General features: G+C 59.0%; 1 protein-coding gene across 3 annotated transcripts in view; it reads right to left on the bottom strand.

Moving 5' to 3' along the window:
- Nucleotides 1–4,290: 4,290 nt before the first annotated feature.
- Irf8 (interferon regulatory factor 8) overlaps nt 4,291–19,292 on the bottom strand; it is a 30,464-nt gene continuing 15,462 nt past the window's right edge. For all 3 annotated transcript variants that reach the window (XM_023705223.1, XM_004644975.2, XM_023705224.1), the window contains 7 exons: nt 14,840–15,023; nt 12,785–12,873; nt 11,714–11,819; nt 10,828–10,875; nt 7,573–7,959; nt 6,695–6,810; nt 4,291–6,224 (listed from right to left, as the gene is read on the bottom strand). In XM_023705223.1, the coding sequence (XP_023560991.1) occupies nt 6,048–6,224; nt 6,695–6,810; nt 7,573–7,959; nt 10,828–10,875; nt 11,714–11,819; nt 12,785–12,873; nt 14,840–15,023 (1,107 nt within the window). In that variant the 3' untranslated portion in view covers nt 4,291–6,047. The remainder of the gene's footprint in view (nt 6,225–6,694; nt 6,811–7,572; nt 7,960–10,827; nt 10,876–11,713; nt 11,820–12,784; nt 12,874–14,839; nt 15,024–19,292) is intronic.

Here is a 19,292-nt window from a genome sequence, read left to right as displayed (position 1 = left end):
GGACACAGGACTAATCCCTGAGAGGCAGCACACAACACTGGGACTTTAGGGCTCCCCATCAACACCCTCAGAAGGATGGCCCTCAGAAGGTCACCCCACCTGCTGCCACCAGCCCTTTCCACGGCCCGCCTCATGAAACCCTCACAGCAGCTCCAGGAGCAGGGAGCACTGCCCAGAGGTGTCCAGGTGATAAAGGAGCCATGGGCACTTGGTAGCTGAGGATCCTGGCATTTGGGGAGGGGAAGGCATTCCCAGCCTCGCGGCTGACCCGTGGGGAGGCAGGGTGATGCTCAGCCCACACAGCCTCCTGGCGGCCCTGCTGTCCGCCCTTCCCCAGCCCCGCCCCACCCCGGCCTGCCTGTGGCTGTGCGCCAGGGTCCTGCCGGGCCCGGCCGGTGGTGCAACACCCGCAGCCCTGCAGTTGAGCTGCCCTGCAGTGTGCGCCAGGCCAGGCCACCTGCTTCCTGCCTGCCGCCCTCTGCCCTAGCAGGCCGCAGGGCAGACCTGCAACAGTCACTTTATTTCTGGGCTCAGGCCTCCTAACTGGCCCCGATTGCTCAACACTGCACTGCGCCAGCGCTGGAGGGGTCAGAGCGGGCTGGCAGGTGCCACAGGAGGGAGACCGCACCCAGGGCCTCGACGCGTTCAGTGATTTTCTCCTGAAAGGCCTGACAGGAAGACGCCGACCTTGCCCTCTCGAGTTCTCTGGGGGATTTTTATCTTCAAGTTTCATTTTTTACATGTGTGTGATTCAGAAAAACTGGCCTTTATAATTCAGAAAAATGGCTAAGACAAAGGAGCAGGTCCCTGACAGAAGGGTGTGGCCCTCAGTGTCGCCAGCCCAGGGCAGTGCCACGTGCCTCCCTCCACTGAGCCCCCTCCCCACTGCACTACAGACTGGCCCAGAGGGGAGGATGCTTGCTTCCCCCCACCCCACCCCCACCCTGCTCACCTCCCTCCTGCCTCAGCCTCCCTCCTCCCGTGACCCCACAGGTCACCCCATTGCACGGAAGGAGAGGGCAGGAGCTGAGTTCATGCCTAAGCTCAACCCCCCACCATCACCTGCCCCAGGACCCCGACAAGCCCTCTGGTGTCTCTGGGCTTCTAGGGGAACGCAGCCCAGCAGCAGGGGCAGGCATCACCGCCAGGGCTCAGCCTGCCACCTCCACTCACCCAGCACCCGCTCAGCATGCCCATGCCCCTGTGTGGCCCACAGTGCGAGTACCACTGAGGCAGACCGTGGCCCCCCGGAGACCGTGGAAGCTGTTTCCTGAGAGCTTCGCCGTCACTGAACACAGACACCAGCCCGTCCTCTCGGGGTGCAGTCACGGGCTCTCTCCAGCACTCCACATTTTATGTAGTCACAGCATTCCGGCTCTATTACTTTCTGAGCCTCACAAGTGTGTGACAACGCATGGTGCACAGGCACGGGAAGGAGAAACGCACGCCCGACTCTATCACCTGCTCCGCGGCAGGCGCTGTGCTGAGCCCTGTGCTGGGCGAGCCACCTGCTCGCCAGGTGCTGCGATCTCTGCCTGAACAGCGCAGGGGGTTCTCCCGGCCCTGCCCAGCGCCAGCGCAGCATGGGCGAGGGCCCTAGGTGGCCCCTCCCTGCGTCCTCTGACACCTCCTGTCACGGGCGCTGCGCACCCACCCTTCCAAGTCCAGGTTATCCCGACTCCCTGCAGTGGCCCAGGGCTTCTGGGCGGCCAGCCCCATGCCCAAGGAGTCCCAGATCTGCCAGCCTCGCCACAGGCCGGCCCTGCAGCCACCTCATGCCTCAGAAGCCCCTGGAGGCCTCTTCAGTGGCGCAGGCCACAGCTAACCCTGCTTTTCCCCTCCTCTGGGCTGGACGCCTGCACCTGGCCTCTGGCTCTGCTGTGGCGCCTTCCTGACAGCCCAGTGAGCTGCCACCTTCACCACGCCAGCTCTCAATCCCTGAGGTGTTAACAAGCAGCTCAAAGCCTACAAGGAGAAACGGAGGCACAGGAGCTTCGGAGCCCTGGATGGGGGCCTCTTTCCCCGCAACAGGAGACACAGGAAGTTCTGGCCTGAGCCTGCTCACCAGTTACTCCCCGAGACCACCAAGAAAGTGGCAGAGCCATCGCACTTGAGGAGGGTGGAGGGTGGGCCAGCCACTCCCCATGGCAGTGAGGGAAAGGAGAGGGGAAGAGGCAACCCCTCACCAGGGCTCTCACCAGAACCCTCGTCCCCACACCCGCAACCCTGAGGGAAGGACTTACACCAGGACACAGCAGCTCACAGAGCCCTGGGCGGGCACCCCAGGGAAAAGCCCTTTCTGAGAGGAGACCCAAGGACAGAAGGAGCGGGATGCCCAGGGAGAGAGCAGAAGGTGTAATAACAAATGAGGAGGCTTGGCCAGGTGTGGTGACGCACGCCTGCCGCCCTGCATGCTGGGAGGCCGGAGCAGGAGGTCGTGTGTTCCCACCCAGCTTGGGCAACGTAGGGACGCAGTGAGGCCCTGCCTGGGATATACATAAGGAAGGGCTGGGGACATTGCTCAGTGCAAACAGCCTGAGTCTAATTCCCAGGACCTCAATCAACCAACCACGGCACATGGGTGTACCCACCACAGGGAGGGTGCCACGCTCTACCACAGCCTCTGGGCCCCACGCCGAAATGTACCCTCAGACCATCCTGGGGCCTCTTCCCCATGGACAGCCAGACACCAGAGCAGAGAAAAGCCAGCGCCACGTGCCCAGTCCCAGTGGTGACCAGCAAGGCCACCAGCAAAGCGTTGCCTTCTGCACCACCGACTGGGGGGAGGTCTGAGGCACAAAGGGGAGACCGAAGCCAGGGGAGGCAAGCTGGCAAGAAAAGAAGTGGGCGCCCTCAGCTCTGGACTCTGGCACGTGGGCGATGGAGCTGAGGAGCCCCGAGGCTGGTACTTGGCCTCGGACCCCAGGCCACCAGGGAACCAGCACTGGGCTCCTTCGGCTTCCCGCACAACAGCCATGTTCTCCAGCACTACAGATCTTTCAGGATAAAGAACTTTAGAGTGCTGAGTAACTAGCTTGCAGAACTTTCAGTGACAGAGCCTGAGGCATGGCCCGAGTCACCCCTCCCCGACCCCGGGGCTGCTGCTCTGTGTGGAGTCCCCAAGCACAGAGCCAGGGCCTGCAGGGGTGCCTCAGGACTCAGCCGGGACTCCAAGGCCCAGGAGGGCCCGTGGACGTCTATCACAGGGGCCAGTGTCTCGGCCGCGTGGATACTACAAGGAGAAACAAAACCTTGCATCTCAAATGGATTTTGCCAAAGTTGGGGAGCTACAGCGGAACAGCAGGGCAGATCCTGGAATCCCAGCACTCTGGGAGGCTGAGGCAGGAGGACTGCGAGGTCAGGCCCCGCCTGGGCAACCGGGCAACTTAGCAAGACCTTGTCTCAAAGTAAAAACTGGGAAAAGGGATGAGGATGGGGCCCAGCGAGGGGACCCCGCCTCGACCCCTAGTATCACAAGAAATGAAGTTAGTGAGGGAGGTAGGGGACTGCTGGACGCCCTCCATTTCTCAGGCCTCTTTTATGATCCACAGAGTGAAAGGGACTTGTTTCTCAGGACATCTGGCCATACTGTGCCCTTCACGGTCCAGTGCTGTCGGGCAACCCTCTCTGACATCAGCTCCCCCCTAGGGTCCTCGCGGTGTGCTCAGGAGCACCCATTCTCAGTGGGCAGACAAGTGCTTGCTTAGAGACCCCAGCTGCTGCCCAAAGCAGTTGACACGATTTCCTACAAGACGACTGCAGAGCTGGTGCATGGCCAGCCACTGTCCTTGTCTCCGGGTGGCCACGATGTCCACCAAGACACAGATGGTCACCTGCCCATACTGAGTGGCTCTGGTCTGGGTCACTCCATGGGAGCACCACGCAGGACCAGTCACAGCCTCTGGGACAGGCAGACGTGCCTGCATCAGCCCAGGGCCCAGCGCTTTGAATGGGCACACAAAGGGAGGGACAGGCCTGGGCTGAGGCTACCAGCCAGTCCCCATGGCTGCCAGGGTGGCAGCACCAGTGCCGGCCCTGCTTCCTTATTGGCTAGCACGTCCACTCACAGAAACCCGAGCAGGCCAAGGCCAGCCCACCGCGGGCTCCCGCTCCATCTGCAGGGGCCCTGCGCACCAGGCAGGGTCCAGATGCTCCTGCTGTTAAGGCTCTGGGGGTTGGGCAAGCCATAAAGTAAGTCCCTACACTCACAGCCAGAGTGTTTATAACCCCCTAAGGATCCTCGAATCTGGTGGGAACTACAAAACAGTTGGCAAAAAAAGAACATACATCAGCTTTATAAAAGAGCATTTATTTCAATAAAGAAAGATCAATATAGTTTTTACACAATACAAAAATAAATATACACTCTGCATATTAAAGACGTGCTTTCACACTGGAGCGGGGAGCGGAATGTCTGTTACCTCGCATACACCTCAGCACACACCTGTGCCGGTAGTGCTCCCGGAAGTGCTCCCGGCAGTGCTCCCCGGCAGTGCTCCCCTCCAGCGGGTGGGGGCTGCCCCCAGCGAGCTCTACCTTGTCAGATTTTGAGGCAGCCCCCACCCAGGCTGTCTCCCGAGCCCTGGTGACTCTAGGGGCACCTGGTGGGGTCACACAGGAGAAGGGATCCTGACCCTGTCCCCGGAGAGTGCAGGGGACCCTCCCCACAGCCCAGGCCTGCCTGGCACCTGTACCCACAGTGCCCCAGCCACTCTGCGCCCCCGAGTCTCACATGTGCAACAACACGCAGCCCCCACCGTCCACGCAGCTCAGTGTGCTGGTGCCCGCGGGTCCACAGGACACCCAGGCGGAGGCCGGAGCTGGCAAAACACAAGCCGCTCCTTGACAACATGTTCTTGTATCCTCTAATCCTGTGTTTGTTGGATGCAGTCTTGGAGACACACTAGCTACAGGGTCAGAAGGGTGACGGGCATGAACGGCGCTGGCCACTCAGCCAAGCCACCAGGCCTTCGGCCCCCGGCCTGTGCTCAGCTCCTGGCAGGACGCACATCTCATTCGCCAGTTGAGCAGGGCCAGAGCTGAGGGGTTCCGCCGGCTTCTCCACCGCCACCACTGGCCGGAGCAAGGGTGGGCTGGGGAGCCCCGCAGAGTGGCAGGGAGGAGCTGACAGCCCCTGCCACCTCCCCCAGGACACCCCAGCTGAGAGGCCAGCCACAGGGCACTCGCCGGGCAGCAGAGCACAGAGTGGGCTGAGCACGTGTAAAACACTCCATAATCACAGGCACTTGCTACACTTGTTTGCACGCCCCTCACTTTAAAGTAAAAAAGATTCCAAGCAGCTTATAATACAGCATGTAACATAATTAAAAGTACAACTATTTTAAAAACAAGTCAAAAACCTCTAGAAAGAAAAGAAAAAGGAATCCGGAATGATTTAATTACAAAAATAAAAGTAATGAATTTAGCTCTCAGCTTCCAAGTAATCGAAGCCCAAAGGAAAAGTCTGCTTAGCTGAATCCCAGACGTCTGAAGGCGCCGACACGCGGGCAGGGGCGGCGCGCTCCTGAGAAGAACAGGTTTCAGCTTTCATCCCTTCCTAGGAGCTTGCAGCTAAATACTGAGAAATCTTATTACAGGGCTTAAAAGTAAGGAGACCCTCTGTCCACACAGACCGGAGCATGGGGCACCACCCATCTATGTCCTTCATGAGACGTGCAGACAGCCAAAGCCTCTCACAAGTTCATTCTACACTCCACATCCCTTAACTCGAAGGCTCTGTCATAAGGAATGACAAGTTTTGGGAAAACTCACTTTACCCCAAATGCAGAATGAATCATAGCAACTAAGAATAATTAATGAAAAATGCAGAAAATATAATTTTTAACCTCGGATCACATTTACAGGACCCAGGCCACTGCGCTAAAGTTCCCACCTCCTGAGGGAACAGGACGCTGGCCAACTGCGTGTGCCCGCACGGCTCCTCAGCCTCACAGCCAACGGCCCACCCAGACGGGGCACCGAGTTCTGCCATTGTCACTGTAGCTGGTAAGTCACCGGCAGGACGAGGCACCGGGGAGAGAAGCCGCCTAGACAGTGATCTGCTGGTTTTCTCTGAAAAAGGGTCTCTGTTGTGAGGCACAAATCTCAGGAAACATCCGGAAGGCCTGGTCCAGCTGGGGCTCCTCGGGCGCCGGCAGCACAGAGCCGGGGGCGCAGCTTTTCGCAGAGTCCTCCACCAGCTGCCTGACGTACAGCTGCTCCACCTGCAGGACCCTCACGCAGCGTCAGGTGGGATGCAGCAGACGGCCAGGCTCCACCAGAGCCACACTGCCTGCACTGCCCACCTGCCTGCCCAGAGAAGGACAGGAGTGGGCGGTGTCCCTCCAGAGGCTGCCACCCACCCGGCCTAGTAGCGACCTCACAGAGCTGCCCATGCCTGGATTACCTGGATTAGCATGCCATTTCTTTGATTATACTTAGACTTACAAAGTCCTGGCCCATCACTTACACTTGAGGGAACTGAACTGCTGGACTCTTTCTGGGAGGACAGGCTTTGATTTCAAACAGCAACCAAGTAAACATACACCCACACACCGAGATGCCAAGCCCAGTCACCCGCCCGCAGCTGAAGGTCTGTCCTGGCCCCAGGTGGGATCCCCCAGTCCCCACCACCTCGCCTCAGCCCAAATACAAGGTCCCTCCCAGCACCTGGACACCTGGCCACCACTCTCACCTGCACCAGGATGAGCTTGGAGCGCAAGGGCACCATGTCTGGAAACTCCTCCCCGAAGCACAGCACCACCCTGCTGTCAGGTAGGCGGTTCTGGCTAACGTAGAACTGCTGCAGCTCTGTGGGGACATGGAGGTGTAGGGCTGGGGGCAGGCTCTGGGCAGCAGGCTGGGGACAGAAAGGGCTAGGAGGGCAAGGTGTGCACGCGCTCTCAGGCACCTCCCTGGTGGCACTGGATTATGTTGCCACCATGGGCAGACCCTGGCCCTCTGGGCCCTGCTGCCCCAATGGGCACTGTTCCCTCCTGGCCTGCCTGGGCCTGCGGGTGCCTGAGTTCACAACCCTCCTGGACGCCTCTCCCCTGGGAGCAGGTGAGAAATGCGGCTCTGCATCCTGGACCTTCACTAGGAGTCGGGGCTGCAGCAGCCCAGGAACGGTGTGGTCCCGCAGCTGGGATGACGACCCGGCCTCCCTGCCATGCTGGGGCCCTGGGCTCACACCAGAGCTCTCGCCCTGGGGTGCAGCAAAGCCTGGGACAAGGAGCCGCATGAGCACAGGCGGAGGGAGGACACCCCGGCCTTGCAGGAGGCCCAGGCACCTGCCCCCCCAGAGCAGGAACGTCAGTGGACAGCACGGCAGTGTCCACACGTCACTGAGCGTGCACATCAGCATACCTCCAACATGCTCAGTGGCGTCCAGGCCCCACCAGCCACAGATGCTGAACGGGGCCTGCGCACTCTCCCATCCCCTGCAGGAAACTGAGGCACAGAGACCCTAGAGCTCAAAGACAAAGCGCAGAGCAATTCGGGGCCCTGGCTGCAACCTGCATACATGCCCACACAGAGGGCAGGCAGGGCAACCTCCAGGGAGGTGGTACTGACCTCGGAAGAACTGGCTGGTGTCAAAGACCTGGACCAACTCGTCGCGCTCCAGCTTGTTGGGCCTGCCCTTGCGCACCACAGCATTGCCACTGCAGAACACACGGCCCTGGCACAGCCGCTTCACGAACACGCCCTGGCGGCTGCTGTGCAGGAGCAGCCCCCGCTCCAGGTGCCCAAACAGCTTCCGAGTCACCTGCCTCTGCCGCTCGCTGGGGATGGTGTCAGCCGGCGGGAAGCGGACCAGCTCCAGGCCCTCGGGCCCATACAGCTTGGTGCTGGGCAGCCCCGGCGGGCCCAGGGCCAGGCGACAACCCTGGGGGCAGGTGGTAGTAGTCTGGCCCACCAGCTTGCCCCCGTAGTAGAAGCCAATCACCATCTGGGAGAAGGCTGCGGAGGACAGGGTGGTCAGGGTGGCGGGTGAGGGCGCCCGGCACCCAGCCATCAAGTCCCCCTCCTACCACATGGGCGCCACGCCTCCTGCGCCTGGGTCGCGCTCAGGATGGCTGAGGGCCACTCAGGAGGTGGCGCTCTCATAGGCATGAGCAGTCCACAGGGAAACCTAGGTCTACACCCTACACCTTGCCCCAGGGGAAGGGACAGAAGGCCTGGTGACTGACACACGCGTCACACTGGGGCAGAAACACGTCCACATCTGCTTCACACACTGACCTGCAGTGTGGTCCAGAAGGAGGAGCTGGGAAGCAGGAAGCAGAAAACGAGAGGGTGTCACCTTCTTGCTGTATCAGTTTCTGGGGGTGTCCTGGGCTCAGAAACTCTCCCCACAAGCCCCAGCATTGAGCAGGTGCTACCAGCGAGCAGGGCGGAGGGGCTCAGCCCAAGAGGATGCCACACTCCACCCTCGCCAGGTGGTGGCAGGTGACCAGAAGAGGAAGCCATGGGGGGGGGCAGCTGACCCTTAGCACCTCCTGCCCACCAACTTCCTGTTAGGACCACGGCAATGAACCCAGGGCTCTAACCTGAAGTTACGAACCATGCCCTTGGCCTTCCCGCCTCTCAGCTCTGGCCTCTGACCCCATGCTCCCAGCTAGGTGCCACTCTTCCCTTTCCAAGCAGAGAGTGGCTCCCCAGTGGACTACTTTCAAAAAGTGAGAGGAGTGAGAAAAATATTATGCTCCTCAGAGTCCAGGCAGCTCCTGGCTGTGAAAACCCACTGTGAAGGTAGGGTTCAAGTGACAGAAGTCTCAGTGACAGGAAGTGGAAGTATAGCTCAGCTAGCAAGAGTAAGGTCCTGAGTTCCATCCCTGATATAGCAGAGAAAAAAAGAAAAAGAGAGAGAGAGAGAGAGAGAGAGAGAGAGAGAGAGAGAGAGAGAGAATAAAAAATGTGGGATATTCCAGGAACCTGCATGTTAGTAGCCCTAAAACTAAGAATTAGCCCACCAACAAGTTGCTGGCTGAGTCTGGTGGTCCTGCATGTGCTGCAGGCCACGCAGGGGACCCACTGGAATCAACTGCTCCAGTGGTGAGGTGCTCGATGCCCTGGAGCCCCAAGAGCTGCGCAGTGCACTGCCTGGACCACAGCCCAGGGCACCCGCCTGGGGCTGCCGGGCACCTGGACGCTCCCACTGGACTCTGCTCAGGTAATAGGCTCCCCGCCCTGTTCACAGGCTCCCACTCTGCTCCTCGGAAGCTCTACAGTCAGAGGCAGGAGTCAGAGCTGTACCTCCCAACCTGTCCGCTCTACACTCAGGGACACGGACCCAGGCGGGGTCACTCAGCCGAAAGGCAGTGGCATTGGCTTCTCCGTGCCCCTCTCCTGTGGTCCCCTCAAGTGTGCCGTGCTTGCGTCCTGTGGGCGCTGACACTCCCTTCCCTGAATGAATTTTGAACCTTGCTCCCAGGGAAGGCGCCACCAGTGACTGTCATGCAGTGACCGGGGTCCTGCTGTCTGGGCCTCATCTCAGGGCAGCACCTGCTGCCAGGCGCAGACAGGCGGCGCCACGGGGAGCTGCGCACATGCGATGGCAAGGCACAGCCCAAGGCGGAGCCCCAGCACTGCCGCCCCTAGCCGTGTGACCCAGCCAGCAGCTGCTAGTCTTGGTGCCATTTCCTGGCACAGGAGGGCCAGCAGCATGCTGGCTTCTGCCGCTGCCACTTGGCACACAAGGGCTCTCAGCCCCAGTGCCCACTGAACACACAGGGCAGCACCAGAGGCTCTCAGCAGAAGGGCTCCTGAGCCACAGCAGCCCCCAGGCTCAGGATGCGACCAGGTCTGTGCCCAGGGTGGGCTGCACACCCCACCAGAGGGGGACTTAACCTCCGGACCACTGCTCCAGTCAGGGAAGGAAGACACCTGGCGCAAGAGGGGAGCTGCACGGCTGCACAGGTACAGATGGGGTGCTGGCCTTGCACCCCACTGACCCAGGCTGTAGCCCGCACCACAGCAGCACACGAACACAGGAGAGGCCACAGCAGCCACCAGCACGAGAGGACCTGTGGCCAGCACCTCACTCCAAGAGCTCCCATGGAAGCCAGGACTCCTGCTTCTTTGGAAATAGGGAATTGCATGCCCCTGGGTCTTAGGCCCAGGGCGCGGCCTCTCGGCACCCAGCCCATGCACCCTCTGCTGCCCACCTCATCCCTGCATCTTGGCAACTCTGCAGGGCCAAGCACTGGGGGACCCACACCAGCTCGGGCTCCAAGTAGGGGGTGCCAGACCCTTGGCAGGGCGGCTGCCAGGGCTACTTCCCCCACCTTGTGCTGAGACAGCTCTGAGAGGGCCGGGTGACTTCCTCCACAGATTGTCCTCACCTCTCACCAACAGCCTCAGCATGGCCCAGGCCAGGGCTCGGTCCTGTGACCCACTCAGCAGTTGGGTGGAACAGTTTTCCTGGCTGGGGAGCTTCTACTTCTGCCCCAGGATGGCCCAGGGCATATGCATCTCTGAGCCCTGAGCCCTCCTCTGCCCAAGTTCCCAGCTGCTATTCTGTGACCCCCCAAGAACCCACATGCTGGGGAGACACCGGCTTCCTCCACTCTGTGTCACTGTCTGCAGCCCGAACCTCAATCGGGGGGCCCTGAAGAGTATCACACAGCAGGAGACCACCTCCATCCACAGGGGACAGGGTATGAAGACACAAGGTGGGACAGAGGCCCACTCCAAGGCCACACAGTGAGGAGGAGGAGGAGGAGGAGGAAGAAGAGGAGGAGGAGCTGGGCATTCTGCCTCGGGCCCACATGGCTCGCTGGTCTTTGTATCTGAACAGCACCCATGCCGGCCCAGAGCACTCCATACCTGCATGGTGCGGGTCATAGGTGGGGTACCCGGTCACCAGTGGCAAGCCTGTGGGGGACAGAAAGCAAATTCAGCATGCTGCCTGCTGGCAGCTGCCCAGAGGCCACAGGCCATCCACAGAGCCGAGGTCCAGCCACAGCTTCTGCTGACCTTGCTCTTCCCCCACAGACCCCGGTCTCCTCCACTCAGATGCCAGACCTGGGCCGAGTCAGAGGCGGCAGACTTGCTCGGCACTGTGGGGCTTCCAGCCCCTGCCAGTGGCCCTGGGGCCATGTTCCCTCCCCCCCAGGGGACCCCGTGCCACCACCCAGGGCACCCGAGCCAGCACTCTCTAAGACATCACCACCCACGCTGGCCCTGAGCCTGCCGGGCCGGCTGCACCCTCCGGGTCATGGGAAGACTCGGGGGTGCTCAGGCACTGCAGAAGCCGCAGGCTGCCAGTCAGCTTGAGCAGCTGAGTGCCGAGTGTGCCCAGCGGGGCCCTTGGGGAGAGAGGACAGGTCTTAGTATCACCCTCAGCCCACAGGCCAGGCCCCAGGGCCTCCAGCTCCCAAAGGAGTAAAATAAGGCTCAGGAAGACCCACAACTTCCCAGGGGGGCTCTGGGCCATTTTGCCTGCCAACCTGGGCCCCACTCCCCAGGGTGACTCTGCTCCTGTTGCCCCTGAAGGGTCCCCAACATCCAAATGTAGCACAGCATCCCAGGATGAGGGCAAGTGGTCCATTGCTGGGCCCTCTGTCCAGCCCTGGGGACGGTTCAGGAGGCACTGACATGCCTTGGTGGGGAGCCAGGGCCTGTCTTCACCTCCCTGGGCTCAGTACCCTCAACAGTCAACCAATGTCACAGCCCAAACCTCCCTCGCATCCCCAGGGTGCAAGGTCCTCACCTGCGCTAGGCTGCGGCACCCACCAGTCCGGGAGCAGCTGGCTCCTGCAGGCCTCCGGAGGGGACGGGCTCCGCTTGATCATGCCCATGTAGTCATCCACAGGAGGCTGCGATGGTGAGAGCACACCCCTCAGTCCCCAGGCACATGCCACCCAACTGCAGCAACATAGTCTCCCCCGTCCGAAGAGATGAACGCTACGCTTTCCTTGCCACTTGAAAAGCCTTGGCCATAAACCCACCAGGCCAGCAACCAAGCGTGCCGAGTGGCCAGCTCCTGCAGGCTGCTGGACATTCCCTGGCCTTCAGATGGAGCATCTGTGGCAAGCCAAACAGTCCAGGTCATGCAGCGGACCCCAGGCTGGCAGATGCGGAGAGGCTGAGACAGCCACGGACAATGACGGCTGAGTTGGCAGAAAGGCCTTCCAAGGACAGCAGGACACTGCAAGTGAGACTCAAGAGCCAAGAAGCTGCTCAGTCCGCAGCCAAAGAGCACACAGAACCCTAACAGCTGCCACCTGCAGAGCAGCAGGCAGCGCGGCTGCCCAAAGTGAGCTAGCACCTCCTCAAGCACCTGCACCACCTTGAGCAAGGGCTGCGGCCATCACTTTAGCGTTGGGAAAGCCCGTCTTGGAACAACACGGTAAAGGAGCAAAAGACAGCATCCAATTAGCTGAAACAGCCTCCCAGAACCCCTGTGCATCCCCTGTGGAGACCCTCGAGGCCTTCCCTGGTAATGCTTCTCACAGGCCTGGTTAACTGATTTTCCAACCAACTAAAGAATAAAATTCACATTTAGAAATCTAGGCAGTTTGACAGCCACGAGGCATCCTGACAACCCAGCAGCAAGAAGGCTGATGTTCTCTTGGCTGTAGCTGGCCTGGAAGGGTGCAAGGTCTTGCTTGAAAGACTGCCCTCCAAAATGGTGATGCACAGGACAGTGCAGCACTTGAGAGGAGCTCACTGACGCTGAGCAGCAGCTCAGGAGATGTGGGCCGCAGGCGAGCGACGGCCAGGGCTCCTGCTCTCGGGAGTGCCAGCGAGTGTCGCTTCCGGGATAGCCAGCACCACTCACCTCTCTCATCATCTCCTCCACCTCCGCACGGCCACACTCCATTTCCGCCATGTCACTCACACAGCTGGGGGGCGCAATGCCCAGTTTGCCTAGGGAAACCAGACAAGCCCCGTCACACTCCACACTGGGCCACACAACTGCCCAGGTCATCAGGTGTCCTCGCTGGCTGTCCTCAGCAGCAGCCCATGTCCTGGAGAAGGTCCAGGTCTTCTCCTCCCAGGCTGTAGTCATCAGCCCAGAAAAGCCCAGAGGGAGGGGCAGGTCATGGGGACTAGAAGAGTGGCACTTCCAGCTCAGCCTTGCCCTTGTCCTTGGCTGAGAACCCCGCTAAATCCACCTTTTGCCAGGTGTTTGCTGCCTGCCCTATGAAAGTTACATCTATAAGCCGGGGAGTTTGAAGACACCCAGAGGTTTCCTGGCAAACATGTTGGCAGACTGAGTTACTATTTTTTAAAGGAAGTTGGCAGGAAATCTCTTTTGGTCTTTCCAAGTACACACACATGGCTCTGTGCACACACACCCCTCTTGTGTCGATGGCCAGCTGGACCAGTCCCGATCAGCACCTGCCCAGGAGCACTCTATCCCCAGAGTGAGCACTCCCTGCTCAGAGTCACCTGTCAGACTCAGCCCTGCAATACGCATGGTGACCGATGCCTGCTGGCCTTCCCCTTCTCGGGGACCCATGGGCTCTTCCCATCCTTCTGTCCTAACTGAATTCTGATTTCGTCTTGACAGGCTCACAAATTCACTCAGAAGCGCGCTGAGCAAGGGGGGGAGGGGGGGAGTGGCCCTAGTACAGTTGCAAGCCACTTAGGTGCACAGTCGGCTTGCCCCGGGGACTTGTCCGATTCTCCTCTAACAGCCACCTTGAGTGACACACCCCCACCCCAGGCATCAGCAAGCTAGCATCGCCCCTGGTTCTGACTTGGGTGGCCCTGGAAGGGGTGAGAGGAACATCCCCGCAGGTTTGGGTCACATGTGACTTCGCAGCGACCCAACATCACCAGTGACTTCCTGGCCTCGCTGGACCACCTGGTGTGTTCTCTGGACCCGAGGGGCCACGTGACTCTCCCAGGGGTCCCTGGTGTTGGATTCAGTGAAGTCAGGTGTTCATCGGCAGATGACAAAGCTACAGATGATCGGGGCCAGGACACCACCCCGAAACATGGTTGCATCACCCAGACCAGACGTCTGCCTTCCCATCCTCGCCTGACTGGACACCCCACCCCCTCCCATGCTCCAGCGAGCTCTGTCACAGTGCCGCTTCCCTCGGTCACGAGGCAAGTAACTCTGACACGGGCCCCCTGTGTATTTGTTTGAGTCATGATTTTAACTTTTTAAAAATTATGTGTCGACATTTTCAATAGTTGAGAAAAATCAGGGTGCTGATAGAATATTTTAAACCAGCAGTGGTGATGAGGTCTTATCCCGAGCCAGCTCTGATCCGCAGCAGTCACACAGCCATCACTTTGAAAAGGATTCTCAGGCCAGAACCAGGCTGGACACATACGGGTTGATGTCTGGCCAGAACACAGGAATGAGAAGTAGGGGAGTGTGGCTTGCTTCCTTTTCACTGTCCCTGCTCTCACGCCTTCATGAACGCTTGCAGGGCTCGTCTGCAGCAGTGACAACAAGCGTGTCATCTTCAGGAACTCTGCCCTCCACCCCATGCCTGTTCACCACATTGTCCCTTGCCCCCTCTGCAAGGACCAGAGGAATCCAATGGGTTTCCTCATGAGGAGCTGCACAGGCCCTGCGGCCCCAGCCAGGGTAGCTTGTCCCTTGCGTGTCCCCAGCCTGGACCACAGCCCAGTCCCTTTGGCCTCCATCCTCGAGCCGCCCCCTCAGCTGGAAGCTGCCACTTGACAGCAGATGGTGCATGAGGTCAGCAGTGGCGGTGGCTGTGGCTGCTTACACAAAGGAGAGAACCATTTGTTTAACTAAAGCCAGGGGCCCAGACCCTGTGGCGGCAACCTCCACCCCAGACCTGAGTCCTCGGCGAGGCTGCAAACCTGGCAGCTTCTGGAAGCCTGAGTGCCCACACCCGATAGTTACATTTTTGCTCTTCCTCCGGGACGATTCTGTAAACTTTGTAGGGCTCGGAAATGTCCAGCTGGGACCGGTCTGTCACCTCCTCAAAGTCTGGGCTCTTGTTCAACGCACAGCGTAACCTCGTCTTCCAAGTGGCTGGCTCAGCTTTGTCCCCTTCTTTAAACTTCCCTTTAAAAACAGCCCAGGCCTGAAGGAGGAGAAGGGAGCACATTAAGCACACGAGGGCCGCTGGCCACAGATCGCCACGGTGGGGACCAGACGCCCCTCCTCCCCAATCCCAGGCCACCGTCTCCCCAGGTGTGAAGAGACTCAGGCCAGGTAGGGCTGTCTGAGGCCACCAGCGCTTGCCCACAGCTGCCCCCACTGTGGGTCTTTCACAGTCCCTCCCCGGGCTGAAGAGCTTGGAGCGGCTGAGGTTCATCTGCTCGAAGAGGAAGTTGCACATGATTTCACTAGAGTGTTCAAAACAAAGGCTTTTTGCTTTTTCAAATCAACTCCTAGCTAAAATGCAGTATGAAAAGGGAACATTTGCAAAAGTCCTAATGTGGTCATCAACTGCCCTGCTCCTTTTAATAGAAATCTTGTTTTGCATTTTTGCAAGATGCTGCAGCCCCACACACCACCCGAAATGCTGCTTAAAATGCAGTTCTATCAGTTGTGTGTCACTTTTCTGAGTGGCTGTTTTCTGATCTCTCCAGACCTCAGGATCTGAACTGGGACCAGAAATTCAAACCAGAAAACTTAGAAGTTTACAAGACATGGGGCAGTATTTTTCAAATAAAACATGGGAGTGAGCGTTACGTTAAGGGTCCAGTTCTGATTGGAACCCAGCAGCCAATCAGAAGGTAGCCCCTAAGGGGTAGAAATTACCTTCCGTTTCAGACAAAATCAGGCCATGTTCTCCACCTAAGCTAGGAAAGGGACTGGAGGGAATTCTCCCTCCCAGTCAGGAAACCAAGCTGAGAGGAAAGCCACGTTCCGGAGCCGGCCGCGGTGTGCAGGCCTGTGGCACGCAGCCTCTGGGGCCTGCCCTCTGGACCCACCTGGGGCAGGTGCCGGGCCAGTCTGCACTTCCAGAAACCCAGATTGGCACCTTTCTCCTCTCAAAAAGGTACAACTGTTTAGAGTTTAAGGCCAAGGCTCTCTACCCTGTGGATGCCAGATTCTGCATCTACACCCCTGGCAGCAGAGCTCAAAGAACACTTCCTGTCCGTGAGCACAGCAGTCCCTCCTGACACAGGCGCACGCCACCTTTCAGAATGTGTCTTTAAGCAAGCGTCTTCTCTTCTTCTGTTTTCTGAGACAGGATCTTGTTGTGTAGCTCAGGCTGCCCTTGAACTGACTATGTAGCCCAGGCTGACCTCAAACTCGCAACAACCCTCCTGCCTCAGCCTCCTGAGGGCTGGGATGATAAATGTGTGCCAATGTGCCCAGTGCTGAGTAAACAGTCTTCAGTTCTACCCTCTGTTGGCCGAACTGCTGACCACGAACTTGCCTATCACTGTTCTAAGGAAACGGCAGCCCAACCTTGTACTCGTGGAACAGCGACTCCAGGGTCTCCCGGGCTCTGCCCTCTTGCTGTGTGGAGCAGGCCGTGTACTCAGCGGCTCTGGTGGCCTCAGCCCACAAAGGCCAGCGGCACCGTTCCCTTGAACAGCAGGAAGCCTCTGCATGGCCATGGCCAAGTGTCCCCGGGACTAAAGTCATACCTCCACCTGCCCTTGAAAAGCACAGGCTGACCCACCCTCCACCAGGACCTCCACAAGCACAGACTCGGCAGCACCGGCACACAGCTGGTGGCGCCGGCCCCACACCTCTGCCAGGCCCCCTCATTCCTCTCAACACTGGCTCACCATGAGGAAAGATGAGGGGCTCCATCCCCACCGTGCCAGGGGAAATACCCCGGGCCGCCATGGGGCGCCAGCACACAGCTCCCCCAGCCATGTCGCTCCGCCAGCACCTGCGCCTCAAGGCCTCTGGCTGGCTCTGAAAACTCAGTGTAGCTGCCTGATCTCTTGAGTCCTTCTAAGCTAAAGTGAACAGAGCTCATGATGTGGGCCCAGGGAGCCTCTCACTGGGCTGTGCCCCAGGATGTCGCTCAGCAGCCAGGGCCACATCCCCCTCGTCTAGCATACTGTCAGTCATTGCGTGTTAAAAATTGATTCCTGGGCCAACGAGATAGCTCAGGGGACTAAGCACCTGCTTAGGCAAGCACAGAGGCCAGCGTTCCATCCCCAACACCACGTACCATGCCGGCCCCACCCCAGGGCAAACTGAGCTGGCCACTGAGTCCAGGCGTGGTGGCGCACACCTGGAATCCCAGCGCTGAGGAGGCTGAAGACAGGAGGATGACTGTGAGTCTGAGCTGTTTAGTGAGACCCTGTACCAAATATATTAAAAATATCAATTCCTTCAGGGCTTCTGGGTCCGGAATGCCTGTGCCGAGGGCCCTGCACAGAACCATCAGATCTACGCACATGCAATTCAACCACAGCTAAGGCCCACCCACCCAGACATCATGAAACAGGCAAACACTCTTCTAATGCCAACCATGAGTGGGCATCGGGGCCTCCTCACTGTGCTGGAGTTGGGACAGTGGGACTGGGTCCATTCTCACAATTCGGCCTGTGTGGCTCAGGACACCAGTGCAGAGGGACACTGCAGACAACACAGACCTCTGGTAAAAGCGGCTTCCTACCCACCGCACTCCCACTGAGGCAGGAAAGCAAACTCCTGTTTTATTTTGTTTTTACCCCTAAATGCCAGAAACCTTTTCTTTGCACACTTGAGAAAATAGCTGATAGCTGACAGCACCTGAGACAGCTCCACCCGACCCGGCGTCCGTCTCACTGTCGATTCCTTCTCAGTGGAATCGTCCTTCTCAGCAGCCACCATGCTCCACAGACACTATAGGCCGTCCCTCCCCCAGCTCCTCCGCGTGACCCGGCTCAGGAAAGCACGAGGCAGGGCCTACGACACCATGCCACCCTCGCTCACCTATCCCCAGCCCATTGGCTGCCCACTCCGTGTGGGCACCCCAGTCTCCAGCCTGTCCCCATTCCTGCTGAGATTGTAGACTCACTTCAGATTGCCACACTGGGCACTGCGTAACCAACGGAAACACTGGGAATCTTGCACAGTTTTCTCAAGGCTGTTGAAACGGCTATGAAGAGCATTGCATAAGATGTATAAATCTGGGGCTCTATTTCATTACCCAGAACACCACTGAAGCAGGGAACAGGTGGAAGGCAGAAGCTGGTTCTCTTCAGCCTGCCCGGCACTGTCCCCACCTCTGGAAACCACTGTGCCAGAGCCCCAGCACCCAACATCACTAACTAAGTGTTGGGATCCCAACCACGGTCAGCTCAGAGCACGGTTTTCAGTGGGAACAGCATGACTATGTTGCCAGGAGACATCTGACCACATTGCAGAAATTTCTGGTCATCGGGGGAAGAGGATGCTACTGGAATCTGGTGGGAGAAGACCAGGAATGCTGGGAAATACCCTACAAAACCTTCAAAATGAAAAGTGTCTGGCTCTTGACCCAACAGCATCACCCTGACCTGCAATGACCCAAAAACTAGAGTTCCCAGATGCCTGTGTGCCCTGAGCAAGGCCACCCCAAAGAGCGCGCCCCCCGATGCCAATGGCAAAACCCAGTTCACAGCAAGGTGCACAAAATCCACACTGGCCCTAGGAATGAAAGAGCAGTGGCTGCTCTCACAAACCCTGGGGTATCCAGGCTTCCTGAGCCAGGGCCTTGATTGGAAAGGATCTGGGGGACATAAGGGCAGCAGGGGACCCCAAGAGTGAGTGCAGAATGTGTGCCTGTTTTCCTCGGAGTGCTCAGCAGCCAGCACCAGTTCTCAGAGACAAGCCCAGAACATGGATCTGACACAATCACTAAAGCACAGAGCTCAGGACCAACGAGGAGCACAGAGACCCAAAGGACTGACCTGAGCCAAGCCAGCCAGACCTAGCTGTGCTCCACTCTGGGCTGAGACATGGCATTTTGTCCTTACTGGTCACCTATGTCAGCAGTCAATCACCTGCAGTTCAGGGCCAGCGATACAATGGAGACCAGCAGGCTTCACGCCCCAGCTTGGCCATGGCCTCAGATCTATCTCTGGTCCTTTGCAATTCAGCCCCTTCTGAGGCACAGAGGCCTCTCTCCTCCCCTGCCACATGTGCACAAACAAAAACAACAGTGGCTTGCAACCTGGGCTCTGTCAGACCACCTGGGGCCTCTGTTTGCAAAGTGGAAGCTTGCGCTGGCCTTGACCTCAAGCTCCGAATAGCTCAGGCCTCCAAATCTGCCCAGACATCTGGGACCTCTGAGACACCCACACGTGTCTTCAGTGACCCAGCTGGCCCGCAGAGCTGGGCTGCCCTGCCTCCCATTTCTCTGTGTGAAGGCTAGGACAATGGGGGCCAGGCCCAGCTCAGAACACAGTGA

The sequence above is a fragment of the Octodon degus genome, unplaced genomic scaffold, assembly GCF_000260255.1.
Source record: "Octodon degus isolate 3935 unplaced genomic scaffold, OctDeg1.0 scaffold00215, whole genome shotgun sequence".
Taxonomy (NCBI): Eukaryota; Metazoa; Chordata; class Mammalia; order Rodentia; family Octodontidae; genus Octodon; species Octodon degus.
This window is presented reverse-complemented; position numbering and strand designations above follow the sequence as displayed.